At 34.9% G+C, this 14252-nt stretch overlaps 2 protein-coding genes and 1 long non-coding RNA gene across 6 annotated transcripts in view; 1 reads left to right on the top strand and 2 right to left on the bottom strand.

Annotated features, from left to right (window-relative positions):
• Positions 1-5966, top strand: part of trim67 (tripartite motif containing 67) — a 41115-nt gene extending 35149 nt beyond the window's left edge. For 2 of the 3 annotated variants that reach the window (XM_015038735.1, XM_015038736.1), the window contains 4 exons: positions 938-1062; positions 1557-1735; positions 2512-2674; positions 3795-4460. In XM_015038735.1, coding sequence (XP_014894221.1) covers positions 938-1062; positions 1557-1735; positions 2512-2674; positions 3795-3842 — 515 coding nt within the window. In that variant the 3' untranslated portion in view covers positions 3843-4460. Of the gene's footprint in view, positions 1-937; positions 1063-1556; positions 1736-2511; positions 2675-3794; positions 4461-5125 lie in introns of those variants that run through there. The other variant, XR_001425788.1, reaches the window with a different exon arrangement.
• A 2005-nt stretch (positions 5967-7971) lies between these two features.
• LOC106951298 (uncharacterized) lies at positions 7972-8583 on the bottom strand. The gene is made up of 2 exons (XR_001425789.1): positions 8116-8583; positions 7972-8065 (listed from the first exon to the last, which is right to left on the bottom strand). It is a non-coding gene; the product is annotated as an uncharacterized LOC106951298 (long non-coding RNA).
• Position 8584: 1 nt separating this feature from the next.
• fsaf1 (40S small subunit processome assembly factor 1) lies at positions 8585-14212 on the bottom strand. Of its 2 annotated transcripts, none has more exons than XM_015038739.1 (9): positions 14096-14212; positions 13094-13249; positions 12563-12678; positions 12266-12346; positions 11263-11358; positions 10462-10548; positions 10359-10390; positions 9500-9629; positions 8585-8862 (listed from the first exon to the last, which is right to left on the bottom strand). In XM_015038739.1, the coding sequence occupies exons 1-8, from the start codon at positions 14160-14162 to the stop codon at positions 9509-9511; spliced, it is 756 nt and encodes a 251-aa protein (XP_014894225.1). In that variant the 5' UTR covers positions 14163-14212; the 3' UTR covers positions 8585-8862; positions 9500-9508. The 2 variants fall into 2 exon arrangements, with proteins under 2 accessions (XP_014894225.1, XP_014894226.1); XM_015038740.1 differs by having other exon boundaries at positions 12266-12325; positions 14096-14206.
• Between the last annotated feature and the right edge of the window lie 40 nt (positions 14213-14252).

Genomic DNA, 14252 nt, shown 5'->3' on the forward strand with positions numbered 1-14252 from the left:
CTTTAAATCCAAATAAGTTTCTGCTGGCCACGCCCCCCCAACTCAACATTTACACTCACACTTGTGTCATTTCTTTTTCAATAGGTTTTTGAAGATAATTTATTAATACTTGCTCTTTTGTATGACAGTGAATGTGATTTCACAAACTATAACTTGACATCCAGTAAGGTTGAGGCAGCAGTAGAGTAGAAGTCAGATTATACTCTATGCAGATGATATTATGATCTAAGATTATCCCAACAGATTGCTGCAAACAGATGCACAATTATACTAAATTTATACACAGGCACATCTTACTTTTTCACAGTTCAACAATCATGATTATATGGTTTCCTTTGTCGAAAGTCCAACAAATTCTTTCTCCAATTTAATATTTTTTTTCTCTATACAACAATTTAACAACAAATATTGCATCCTGTTTTTGTTAAGACAACTCTCTTTTACTTTGTATGCTTTTCTATGGTCAATTTAATGCCATCATCGATGATAATAATACATCGGGTCCTTTATATTATGTGTCAAACTCAAGGCCCGGGGGCCAAATCTGGCCCGTCATAGGCTTTAATGCGGCCCTTTAGACTACAGTGGAAGTTGTGTGCTTAAGTATTTTTATATCAGTCAAATCAATGCAGTTCTTTAACTGAATATTGTCAAATCTGGTACAGCTGACCGTTCAACAATATTCATGATGTTGATTTGGTGAAAATGACTTTGACTTCCCTGCTTTACATAATGTATTTATTGCACTAAATTGATGATTGTATTAAAGATTTAACTGAACTTACAAATATCTCCAGCTTAGCGATGAGTCAGCTCGTTTTTTATGAAATTTGCCAAGAATCTCATAGAAAGCACGAAAGCAAATGCTAATTAGTCACATATTTATTTTTATTTACACACATATTTAACTTGGGTAAGTTTATTGTTGTCCTTACAGTGGCTTGGTTCACCTTTGACCCCACCTCGGCTCATCGTGACATTGTTCTGTCTAATGAGAATCAGACGGCTACGTGTAGCAGCTACGACGACCGCGTGGTTCTGGGGACGGCTGCGTTCTCAAAGGTAAGGGTGGTTTTAAATTTAACATTTTCTCTGTCCAGATGATTATATTACAGTAGCTGTGTTTCCATTGAACATATAATTGTGAAATTTGACATTTCGAAAATAAATTTGCTTAATAAAAACATGGAAATTCAAAAAACTCTTGCTTTTTCATTAAAAGTTTTGGCGCTACGTTGAGGTGTTGTGTTTTTTTTAGCTATATTGAAATTGGTTAATTCGCAAAACTGCAATAAAAACATTTTGTTTTCGCATCAACATGTCATGTGATCAACAACCAGATGTTACTACTGACAGAAATGACTAAGAAGATGACAACAGGAAGTAATTGGAGTAAAATGTTATTTAAAAACACCAAGTGAACAAACTTTTTTTATTTGTGTTTATCTAATGGAAACACCACAATTTTGACATTAGCACAATATCGACAGAGCTTTGCTCACATCCGTAGTGGAAAACAAATGAAAGTTTCCACACAATTCTTCCACACATTTCAGGGAACTCACTATTGGGAAGTCACCATTGATCGCTATGACAACCACCCGGACCCTGCCTTCGGCGTGGCGAGGATCAACACCATGAAAGAAATGATGCTGGGGAAGGACGACAAGGCCTGGGCCATGTATGTGGACAACAACCGGTCCTGGTTCATGCATAACAACTCCCACACCAACAGGTAGGAGTTCATCGTCACCACAAGTAGAGAAGCACAGTAGCATTGTTTTTAGGAAGGTTGGGCCATTTGGTTATCTTTGAAAAGCATTAGTGTAGGCTCCTGCAAAACCAACAAAAATGCAGCAGGTTGTTTCTTAGCAATAAAACACTTTTCCAACAGCCATTGTGCAGCGCATACTGCAATAAAACTCACCGACCACATGTGCTGGAGCTTCTTTTGGGTTGCTAGGTAACGGGGCTGGGCTTGGCTGGAGTTGCTAGGTAAAGGCCAAGTGTGACTCAACAATCGGGAGGGTTTTGAAATTGCTCGTTTTCCAGACTACAAAAAAATTTTACGTATTGCCAAAAAATAATCTTTGTGAGGCTCAGCAGCTTGGAAGCTGCAGAACCGAGGAGGATCTTAGTCCTCGAAGGGGGGACTAGGTCCACCCAGGCGTTTTACACTGCTGAATGGTTACCATGGAGATTACAGGATTTCTCAAACATGTGCAAAAGAATCAAAGCAACAATCCAGGTGTGTTTTTATGAGGAAATAACTTTATAACATGATGTAAAACTCAAAAAAGTTGATTTTACAAAATACCACCCCTTTCAACCACATCCAATCGTTTGGCCACGACCTACCTAATGCGCCGGTTCGATGCTAGCTGACACTGTGCTGTGAAGCAGCGAGATTTGAGCGGAATAGCGCAGTTGAAGAACTAGAAATGCTCACTTCTTCACTGTTCCACCTCGTTTCAAAGTGACCTGCTATCTTCTCTGTGTTTGTGCTGGCAGAGCGGAGGGCGGCATCACGAAGGGCTCCACTGTGGGCATCCTGCTGGACCTGACCAAACGCACCCTGACCTTCTTCATAAACAAGGAGCAGCACGGACCAACAGCCTTCGAGAACCTGGACGGCGTTTTTGTTCCTGCTGTCAGCCTTAACAGAAACGTTCAGGTCGGTGTGTTTTATTGCTTTGGTGCCTGGAACATTTTCTGAGGAGTTACTGACATCATCTGGATCATCTGGATCAGTACTCTTTAAAAGGACTGATGCTTTTAAAGAGATCAGGCTCTGAAACTGTCTTCAGACTCTGGGAACTAGAACTTGATTTAATAGCCAAAACTACTGAGTAAACAGGATATATTCAAATCATAAAAACAGAATGAATATAAACGTCTCACTACTTGAATATTCTTATGTCGATAACCAAAACTTCAACACAAATGTTGAACTTTATTCAGCTAAAAATTACAAAACAGCCAAGTAAATTAGAGCTTTACAATTTATCCAGAAAAATTTATTTGGGGAAAGCTAGGTGTGCTAAACATTTCCAAACCAAAAAGACTAGGTTACCAGTTAAGTGTGCTCACTGACTCCCTCCAAATATTTTTTTATGAGATTTCAGTCAGGTCTCTGACTGGGTTGCTTAAAAATATTACTTCCAGCGTTTTAGAATTTATGAAGCTGGAGATGCAGATAAAGGATTGTTTGATTTTTCCTTTCTTATGCTAACTGTGTACCACTGACTTATACTAAAGAAAGACAATGACATCCAAATAAAAATAAAAATTTGTTTATTCAAATTAAAGTAGCCAGAATTTTGACTCATTTCCCAGATTTACAAAAGCAAAGCTGACGAATTGCTCTAGAGCTCAGCTTTAGTTGCTAGTTTACAGGTGGAATTCCATTAGGGTTGCTAGGTTACAGGCAGAATTCCACTGGGGTTGCTAGGTTACAGGTGGAATTCCACTGGGGTTGCTAGGTTACAGGCGGAATTCCACTGGGGTTGCTAGGTTACAGGCAGAATTACATTGGGGTTGCTAAGTAACGGGCAGAGCCTGCTGATTTGTGAAATAGCTGGTTTTCCAGACACCAAAAAGAACATTAACTTATTGCCTAAAAACATATGTGTGGCTTTTTAAGCGCTTTAACCATTTTTAGAAGCAGTTGAAGCCAAAATGGAGAACAAAAACTTGCAAAATGTGAATCCAGCAAAGCCCTTACAGTGAAACCTGAAAGATGTATGTGTAGCCGTCCGCTTGCTGAGTGTTTTTATTTGTTTTCTTCCCTTCAGGTGACCTTACTGACCGGCCTGGAGGTGCCAAAGAATATCAAACAGTAGGAGCTCATTCCTCCTTCCTGTGTGCCCTGGATACAAACCTCTGATGTCACATTCAGACTCACCTCTATGTTTTCCTGAAACATCAGGTTGGGTTCTTCCCATCCTCCTCGAGGTGCTGTTTCGTCTCAGACACTACACATCATGTCATAACAAAGGAACAAATCTGATTGATAATGGACATTCTTACACAGTCGATTGGAGTTATTGTACATAATTCATGTTTTCATTTTTGCTCCATCCAGTACCGACTTTTATAACATGAGGATCTACCCTTGAATAGTAAAGCCAAACAGCTAGAAGACATTCTCACTGTGCAGAAAATATCTTGGAGAATAGTATCAAAGTTTACATCAGTAATCATAAAATGGAAAACGCTCAACTTTAACTTCAAACCTTTCCCACACCTCCAGCCTCAACAGCCCTGTGTGAATGATTATATCGGATTTTCTTAGCTGGAAGTTGAAAGCCAGTAAAGGTTGACCAAAAACATTATATAAGTTTGATTGACAAAAAGAATTTATAATTTAACAATTGTATTTATTTTTTTATTTTCTTAGCGTGGTGTGGGCCTAATACTCTGTCATAAATATGAAACGAAACTGAGTAAATTTTATAAAAGCCAAAAGCCACTAAATGGTAGAAGTGTCTCAAAATAATTTCATTCTCCGCTCATCTCTTCGTCTCTGAAGAAACTCAAACTCTGAAGCATCTTTAACGTGTCACAGTGAAATCCAACTCTACGGAAGATGATTAGGGAAACTGAAAGTTTGACTTTTTTTCACAATTCTGACTTTCATAATTTAAATTTTTTAATTAAAATTCTGATTTTTTTCCCCCTCTGAAATCTGACCCTTTTTTTTTAAATCAGAATTTTTACTTTTTTCTCTGAATTGTATCTTTTTTCTCAGAATTCTGTTTTTTTCTTTGAATTCTAACATTCTCTCTCAGAATTTTTATTTTTCTGAAAATTCTGACTTTTTTCTCTGAATTCTCACTTTAATCTCAATTCGAACATTTTTTTCCTCAGAATGTAATTTTTTTTTCTCAGAATCCTGTTTTGTTTTTTTCTTAAAATTCTGGCTTTTTTCTCTTAATTCTAACATTCTTTCTCTTAATTTTTATTTTTATTCTGAGAACTGTCTTTTTTTCTCAAAATTCTGACTTTAATCTCAAAATTCTGACTATAATCTCTGGAGACTTCAGTTTAAAGTCAGAATTCTGAGGCTTAAATCAGAATATTTTTATTTCAGTGGCCCTAATCCTCCTCCGTACCGGTCCATCAGGTTGAACCACGTCTGCTGCTGCATTTTTCATTAGGGACCAAATACGGCTACCTGGAGAGGACAGTAGCTTAAACCAGACCACTGTGACCTGATGGCTGTAGGATACGTGAAATTACCAATGTCTAAGAACACAACACATCGATGGAAAGGTTTGTTATTAAAAGCTGAAGGTGTTTAATATTGAGTGTCATTACATCTACTTTGCTTTTTCTCTTTTCCCTAAGAACATGAGTGAGAATAGCCTGACCTGCCATATAAAACTGGACTAATGTGTGGATGAAAATCGACAAACTGTAGATACTGATATGTGACTTGTGATATTAAGCATGGATTGACAAGCAAGTTTGCAAACTGTCTGAAAATGTTCTGTAAATAATGTTTTATTGTCTCTGCAATGAGTGATGTTGTTATGAGCTGTAACAGGTCGCACCCTGCTGGCCAATGTTGGGAACTGCAGCTCCTCAGACGTTCAGCTGAAACATTGACTCATTGAATTGTAAAAATATGTTAAAATTCCCTCCATAATTTAAAATATTTGAGCATTTAATCAGGGATATGTGACATGTAGATTATGCTTTGAGGTTTATGGTTATTTAATGATGAACTAGTATACTGCTCATATGGCAAATGCCAGTATTATTTTACACAGCGTGAACGAACTCAAATGCGCAACGAAGGAAAAACCTGGTATTTTTACTGCATTCGATCAGGTAATGTTTTTATTAAAAGTCATGTAGTATGTTTTGTATTTTCTAAACATATTTATCTTTTAAATAGAAGAAGCCAGTGGAAGAATGATATCTAGACCTTCTAATTTATTAAACATATGATGATATATTTATTTTCTTTTGTTAAAGGTGTTGTCTAAAATCCCTTTTTAATATTTACATGGGGTAATTACTAATTATTTCTGAAACACGTCCCATTGTTTAGACTTTTAGTGCTCGATGTTTTTCATCTCAAAGCAGCAACAACTAGTCCTGTTACAATTTGTCATTTTCTGTCTCATTTTCTATCAGAAAAATACTTGAAATAAAAGAATTAAGTCTAAATCTGCCAAGGGTCCGACTAATAGACTAACTGTAGTTATTTGCATTAGCAGAGATTGTGTTTAGCAGTCAATACTACACTAATATGATCAACTAGCTTAAAAATGCTCAAAAACTACTACATAACACAATAAAATATATTTTTAAATTAAAATAAATATAAAATCTTAATATTTTTTCCCCTATGCACAGTACATTTGTCGGAAGATAGGTTGCTAGCAACGGCAGTGGTGCAACATCGATGAATGATGTTGCACCACATCATTGTTGTCTTTATATTAAAATATAAAGACAACGGTTGCTAGCATTAGGCTGCTAACATTACTAGCAGAAAAATGTCCAAAACATTTTATATATTTTTAAACCAAAATATCTGCTTAAATATTTCACATTTATCTCATTCTGTTCCTCTTAAGTCTATTTTTTTTAGCTCATAACATCACTGTAGGCAGCAGGGTTGCTAACGGTAGCCGCTAGGTCGTTAACACCGAGCAACATTGTGTTATTCAGTTGCTTTTGGCAACAAACAAAAGGAGTATTTTTGCAACATAAAAAGTAATCTGGTGATTTTTTTCATTTACATTTGAGTTGACATTAAAACATATGTATTTAACTTTCAAATTGAGCATTTTTAGCATGGCAAAGAGGTCAGGATGTAAGAGTTTTGACAAGTGTCAAATATGTGAGCATCAGCCAAAGGCGACTTGTGTCCTGATTTGATCCTACCAGTTTCCACCTCTGGGCTTTATTTTTATCAGCTTGGCTGCTCAGCTCTGACCCTCCTTTCACCTCCCACTCCAGATCAAAAACCTTCCTGGTGGCTGAATTTACTGTAACCAGAAATAGATTTCAGCCCAGTAGTTGAGCTGGAACATTACATCCATTGTGTAAGAAGGAAAACCTTTTTTCCTGAGCGCCAGATTTTGTTTATAGCGCTCTAACTCCTTACGTTTCAGTGATTTCAGATTATACTTTAGCTACATATTCTTTTCATCTAAAAAATGTTGTGACAAAAAACAAGAATCTAGTAATGGATTTGATTCACATGCAAACTCTTCTGTTTAAGTGTTGTTTTGTATTTGTGCTTGTTTAGCATGTCCCTTTACCTGATACCCACCTATGAATGTCACTTCTTTGTTAGATTTAACTCATGTTGCTGGAAAAATAAGACAGTATCTTTCCGAATTTAAAACGTGGAGATATCAAATTAGTTATGTCTGACGGCATATTAGGACCACTGTAAATAGAAAAAAGTATCTGAAAATATTTGAAATTTTATAGGAAAAAAGGACTTTTCTGAATTGAAAATTTACAAGAAAAAAACTCAGAAATTTTGTGAGTTTGAAAAGTCAAAATTTGCCAGCAAAAAACCTTATATTTCCATTTTGTTCTAGGAACTTTGAGATTAATCTCAACATTTCTGAATTTTTATAGCAATTCAAACTCAGAACTTTCCATGTTTTTTTCTAGAAATTTTCTGAGATTAATCGAAAAATATCAGAATTTTTTTTTTTTTAGAAATTCAATCTCAGAATTTATTTTTAAATTAATTCAAAATTAACCTCAAAATTTCAAAAAATTTTCTTGCAAATCTTTTACTTAAAGCTCGGAAATGTTTTGATTTTACTCAGAAATTCTCAAAATTTTTTCTAACAAAGTTTTGGCCTTTGAAACTCAGAAATGACCCTGTTTCTTCTTGAAATTTTCCGAGATTAATCTCAAAGTTTGTGGGGGGTCAGGGGGATTCTCAATACTTTCTGAGTTTTTCTGAAAAGTTTTGAATTTTCAATCTCAGAATTTATTTTTTATTTTTTTGGGTGGGGGGGGGCTTACTTTCTTTTTCTATTTGCAATGACCCTAATATGCCATCACACTTATGTTTAAACCAAACCTGGGTCACCTGGGGGACTCCAGTGTGTTTGGTCCCCCAGGTGACCAAACGTGTCATAATGCTGTTGATAACAGATTTTTTAATTAACGATGGTAATTAACATTAATATTAATCCATCCAGGTTTTGTCATGAATCTTCGTTTCTCATTCTCCCAATTTTAAAATTCAAAAATCAAACCAAGAAGCTGCTTTGAGAATAGTAACTGTGACCTCAACCAGCCCAAACAACCCGACCAACTGTGTTTTTTCATTATCATCAACTTTCACTTCGTCCCTTTAACATCAAGTGTTTACATCAAAAGCCTGTTGAGGCTGGAGACGAGCTTTGTAAATTCAGGCATGAGTGTTAGAAAAAAACTGCTTTTGCTTCTGCTGTCTCCTGTTGTGTATATATATTTATTCATCAAAGAAAATGTGACTTTTTCTTTTTTATTACCTCAATTTTGTCCTCCAGTTGTCCCCTGCTGCCAATGTAAATGTTTTGTACGACTACATTGTTTGTAAATGATGAAAACAGACTCAATTCCATAATTTTTAAAACCTAAACATGAAAAATATAAGAAACAGCTTTGTCTCCTTTTTTGGGTACTTTATAAGAAGGGAAATAAATAAAGTGGGGTCTGAAATTAATCTGCCCAAGTCTCTTTGTGTTGGCATGTTTACGTCCAGCCACGATTCCCTGCTCAAGATGTCTGACTCTTGAATCATTCCAGCTATTGCTACAGGTCAGTGTCTTATCAGGATTGTTTCCTCCAGTCTGCTGCCGTTTCCGTCTTGCTCCTTTGGATTAATCCCACCTGAAAGCAGAAAATTTAAACATAAAAAACATTACCTTCAACTTATTTTGTTTCTATGCGGACTTGAAAGTTCAAGATCTGTGAGTTACACTAAAAAGGGAAGTTCCTAGCATCAAAGAAGTCTGGTTAGCTTCTACTTATTCACTTGAAGGTGACTTATTATGCGTCCTGGAACGGGTTAGAATGGGTATATGGGCAAAACCATGTTCATTACATTTTTGCACAAAATCATTCTTAAAAAAATGAAATTTTAGTCTGATCAGTTCTGCATATTTTGAGCTTCGGTTGCTAGGTTACAGGCAGAACTTTCCTGGGGTTGCTAGGTTACGAGCTGAGTTCTGCTGGGGTTACTAGGTGAAGGGTCACTGCCTGCTGATTTGTGACACTACATTCGGGAGGTTTTCGAAATCTCCCAAATGGAGCGTAATGAGATTTTTTTTGTCTCATTAAAACGTTTCAGACACCAAAAAACATGAACTTATTGCCAAAGACCAGATAGATGTTTTTAGAAACAGTTGAAACGCTAATGTAAAACAAAGACGTACCAATATGTTAATTCTGCAGAATATGTCCCCTTTAAGACTGTGATGTTCTGGATGACTGAGATGCAAAAAACACCCTGAAACCATCTTCTTACCTTTTCCCTTCACCTTTTGCCTTTGATTTTCTGGATCTCCTTCGAACTGAGGATCAGCATGCCGTTCTTGAACTGACCCACCTGACCAGAACCAGAAGCAGAACCAGAGGCTGGTTGTTTCTTTTTGTCTCTGAGGAAAAATACACAAGAAGACAACTGAGCGTCTACTGAACAGTCTGCATCAGTCCAATAAAAACATTTGAAACTCCTGTGAAAAGTATTCAAAGCAGGGGTGTCCAAAGTTTTTGTTACATTGGCCAAAATTTTAAAGTCAAGTTAAACAATAATTTCTAAAACAATTTAAAATCTGATGTTTCCTGTTCAGCAATAAACTAAGCATACGATAATAAAAATGTACAAAGTCGTCAGACATTTTGTTAGAATGCTTGTTTAAATTATTATATCCCCAATAATTAAAAAGGATCTTGCACATTTGAATTATTACAAGAAAGACATTCATTTTGCTAATTTTTTGTGAGGAAGTCGGCTATAAAAACAGGATTTGGGTCACATTTTTGTGTATTTAGCCATGTTTAATATATTCACTAAAAGCAGATTTTGGTACTATTGAGTTAAAGTCACTCAATAGATGTTTCTGTATTTACTACAAAACCAAAGAGAATGTAAAAAAAGTATGTTTAAAAAAAGAAGATAAATACTCTTTTGCATCAGACATTTTTCATTAGAAGAACATTTTAATTTGTTTGTAATATTTTTACCTCCATTTGGATCAACCAGCTGTGATGGCAGGTCAACTTGTGTAATTTTTGAATTGTAGGACGGATAAAGTCAGTCCAGGAGCCACATATGGCCCTCGCCCCACACTTTGGACACCCCTAATTTAAATGGTCTCGCTCACCTTTGATTACTCTTCTTCTTTTTCTTCTTGTCCTACAAAGTAGATACGTTACAACATGCAGAATTTGATTGTTGTGAAATATTACTCCTCTAGCGGGCCTTACCGGCTGAAGCTCCTCGTTTTGTTTCTGCTTCTTCTCTTTGATTTGTTCCTGCAGCACCTTGTAGTTCACGTACTCCTTCTTTGGAGGCTTCATTCACAAAATTAGATGGAATTAAAGCTGTGATTCGAGATGCTGGCTAGTAATATGCAATATTGTAAAATGGTATTTGCCTCGTTACAGATTTTTGGTCTCATTAGAAAGTTTCAGATATTATGCACATTAAGGCCATTGTACATAAAAAAGGGATAAAATTTTGCCAAAAAATGTTTGATTAATCTCAGAAATATTTTAATTGAAACTTTGAAATTTCTGAGCTTGAAAACTTGAAGATTTGCTTGAAATACTCGAATTTTGACATTAACTTCAGAAATTTCTGAGATTTTTGGAGTTTCAAAAGTAAAAGATTTTTGTCTTTTCAGTTATCTCAAAATTAGATTTTTTTTCCCCAAGCAGATTTATAACTTTTCAACCTCAGAAATGTTGAGATTAATCTCAGAAATTTTCTAGAAAAAAACTGACATTTCTGAGATGTTCCATATTTTCTCTGTTTGCCTACTTCCTGCTGACAGACAGGCTCCATTTAAATGTGCCTGGAAATGGTGAGTGAAGCTAAATTTAGCTGTTAATTAATGATGAAGCTTTTCACATGGGGTCAGATTGGTTTGAATAGTTTTTTCCCTCATAATAAAATAAATTATTTTTAATAGATTTTTTTTTTTTTTTTTTTCATTTTCTTATGCCATGTTTGTGTGACAGATTTTTTGGATTATCTGACAAAAAAACATTTTCCCAGCGTCTTACTCTGGCTCCCAGCATTATGGCTCTGTCCTGCTCAAAAACGCGCTGCTGCTCCTTCCTGTAGCCCGTTATTCCAAACCGATGGACGTCCAGCCGAGCCTGAGAGGGAAGACATCACAGTTTAAAATGATAAATGTGAAATACAGCAATCCACACATCAATATGACACTGTGTTACGGCCATTTTAGACAAAAATGAAGAATAAATTTCCTACAAAGATTCAGAAAATTTTAATCTCAGAAATTTTTTTTAAAAACAAGGACAATTTTTAGCTTGAAAAGTTACTAGAAAAAAAACAGAACGTTTTAGATGAATCTCTGATATGTGCGAGAAAAAAAACTTGGAAATATCAGAATTTCAAAAGTAAAAAATTTTAAACTTTTGGAAATTTTCTGAGTTTTAAAAGTCAAATGTTCAAGTTTTTCTAGAAAATTTCTGGGATTAATCTTAAATGTACTCTTTTCTATCTACAATAGTCTGAGTACGCCGTTGTACAAGTTTCTTTCTAGAACATTTTTTAAGTAAAAATTTCCTTTTTTTCTATAAAATTTCTGAGAATTTCACAATTTCTGCGTTGTTTTTTATTTGTTTTTTTTTTTCGGGCAAATTATTGACTTTTGAGCTCCGAAATTTCCTTGGCTTTTCTATAAAGTTTCTGAGATTATCTTCCAATTTCTGGGATTTATTCTAGCAAACTTACAATTTTTTAAAGGCAGAAATTTCCAAATTTATTGATAGGCAAATTTTCAGCTTTTGGAACTCAAAAATGTTCTTGTTTTTTTTTTTTCTAGAAATTTTCTGAGTTTTTCTTGCTAATTTTTAACAAACTCAGGAATGTCCAAGTTCTTTTTTTTTTTTTTTTTAGAAAATTTTTGAAATCAATATCAAAATTTCTTGTTTTTTTTGGTGGAAATTCAGTCCCCCTTCTTTTTTTCTGTCTAGAATGATCCCAACACACCCCAACTATAAACTCAGTCGAGATCCCAGTGAAATCAAATAACGTCACCTTTTCCAAACTGAGCTGTTCTTCCTGGTTGATTTGTTTCTGCTCTGCTTGCAGAGAATCCTGGCGTGACGAGCGCGACGCCCGAAGGCGATGAAGACAAGAGAAGAAGAAAAGTGATGGAAATAAGAGATGACAAGGGAAACAGGGGAAATAGGAGTTTGTATGGAGTTCATTCAGTAACAAAGTTTCCATTGTAAGAAATACATTTAGAGTCAGAAGTTTGTAGCATTAAAAATATATATAGTTTTAGTTAAACCACATCACATGAAGCTTAAGTATCATGTTATTTAGACCAACCTGCGGTGATTTAACTGGGATCCTGGTTGAGACTGGAAACTGTTTGGTTTTGATTTTCTTCCTGGGATCCTGAAATGTGACAACCTCCACTTTGTTCTGCAGCTTAACATTTGACTCTGATCAATTAGAATAAAAAGATAATCAGAAAAATAACCTTCAGACGCTAATCAGGAATGTGAGGATAACTACAGGGCTTCTGATCAATTAAAGTTTCATTTTTAGCCCTTTTGAAGACAGCTGTGGTGTAAATTTAACACCAAACTGAGGCTCAATGATAGGGAGATATATTGGGGCCATAAATTTTGTTTAAAAGAAAAAAGAAATTTAAACTGAACATTTATTTTGGAACCAAAAAAAAACTTGAATCTGAAAAGTGGTTTTTAATTATTTTTTTTCCAGTTTCAAAATAATTTTTCAGTTTTTTTCTCTTTTAAACAAACTTTATGGCTCTAATAGAGCTCTATACATTCAGAACATAATTTAAGATAAACAAATTTAAGGCCATTTTAGTAATAAATTATGAATTTTAACCTTTCAGTTCGGTGTTTGGTTGCTGAATCTCAGCATCTCTGCTGTCTTCATCGTTGCTGCAGGTTTCCTTCACTGCATCAAGTTTTTCTTCTTCTTCTTCACATCGTTTTCGTTTTTTCTTCTTTTGGGTTTTGACCTTCTTTTTTGTTTCTGGTCCTGAAACAAAAATCAAAACAACGAACATGAAACGGATCTAACTAAAGCCTCAGAACATATTAACGCACTATTTCTTAATTTACAGAAAACGTAATTTAATTTATTTTATTAGGACATTAATAAACATTAGCACAATTCAGGACGGTTTAAACCGTACTGAATTGTGCTAAGCAAAACAAACAAACAAAATAAAATATTTCCACATGAGAAATAACTAACAGACATAGGCAATCTAAAACAGGAAACAAAACCCCCAACAATAAGCAGTGGAAGACTATGAATATCTACAATTAATGTTTAAGTTTCTTTTTAAAAATTGCGTGGTCTTTTAAAAAAAAAAAATACTGTCTATAGTATTACAAACGTTGAACACATGCTACTAACAAGAGGTTTGTAATTTAATAAGGGGATTTATTTGTAAATTGAAAGTTTAAGCACTGTTCTTTGTAACTCTTATGCCACATTAAATGTAGCCTTTTTTTAATAAATAAAACAATGAGTTTGTAATGAAGGTAAATAATAAATAAGTATGTGAATGATCTGAAAAGTAAATTAAAGACCCACTTGTTCACTCTGTACTCGTTTTATTGCCTTCCTGTTTTACCTGTTTTTAATCTGCAATGTTTCATTTTGTCTGTTCAGCCCTTTGAATGAAAGCGCTTTACAAATTAAATTATTATTAAGTTATTACTTCATCAGTCGGTTTCAGCTAGTTTGGTCAAGTTAAAATACAAAATGAGATAAAAACGAAGCATTCCTGATCTTCCTGTTACTCTTGTGTTATATAAAAACAAACAGGAGAGCTTAAGTCGGCTAAAAGAGCTAGCATTAGCTTATACAGCTTACCAAAGTCATAAAGTGAATCCAGAGCCCGCTCCAGAAACAAACGGTCCTCATCTAACTCTGAATTCATTTTCAGACGGTGAACTGAAGAAAGTTAAAAGAAAACAACAACAAAAATGTGTTGCTAACTTGTTTTTATGAATAACAACACACGTGATAA

This window comes from Poecilia latipinna, unplaced genomic scaffold (assembly GCF_001443285.1).
Source record: "Poecilia latipinna isolate Pla-1442-1.1 unplaced genomic scaffold, P_latipinna-1.0 Scaffold450, whole genome shotgun sequence".
NCBI classification, from domain to species: domain Eukaryota; kingdom Metazoa; phylum Chordata; class Actinopteri; order Cyprinodontiformes; family Poeciliidae; genus Poecilia; species Poecilia latipinna.

What these genes read in the sequence shown, in the direction of transcription:
- fsaf1 (XM_015038739.1), bottom strand. Translation starts at nt 14,162, where the DNA reads ATGAATTCAGAGTTAGATGAGGACCGTTTGTTTCTGGAGCGGGCTCTG. An exon ending in AACAGCTCAGTTTGGAAAAG is followed by an intron (nt 11,359 to 12,265) that starts GTGACGTTATTT and finishes CTTCCCTCTCAG; the next exon opens with GCTCGGCTGGACGTCCATCG. An exon ending in AAGAAGAAGAGTAATCAAAG is followed by an intron (nt 9,630 to 10,358) that starts GTGAGCGAGACC and finishes ATTTTTCCTCAG; the next exon opens with AGACAAAAAGAAACAACCAG.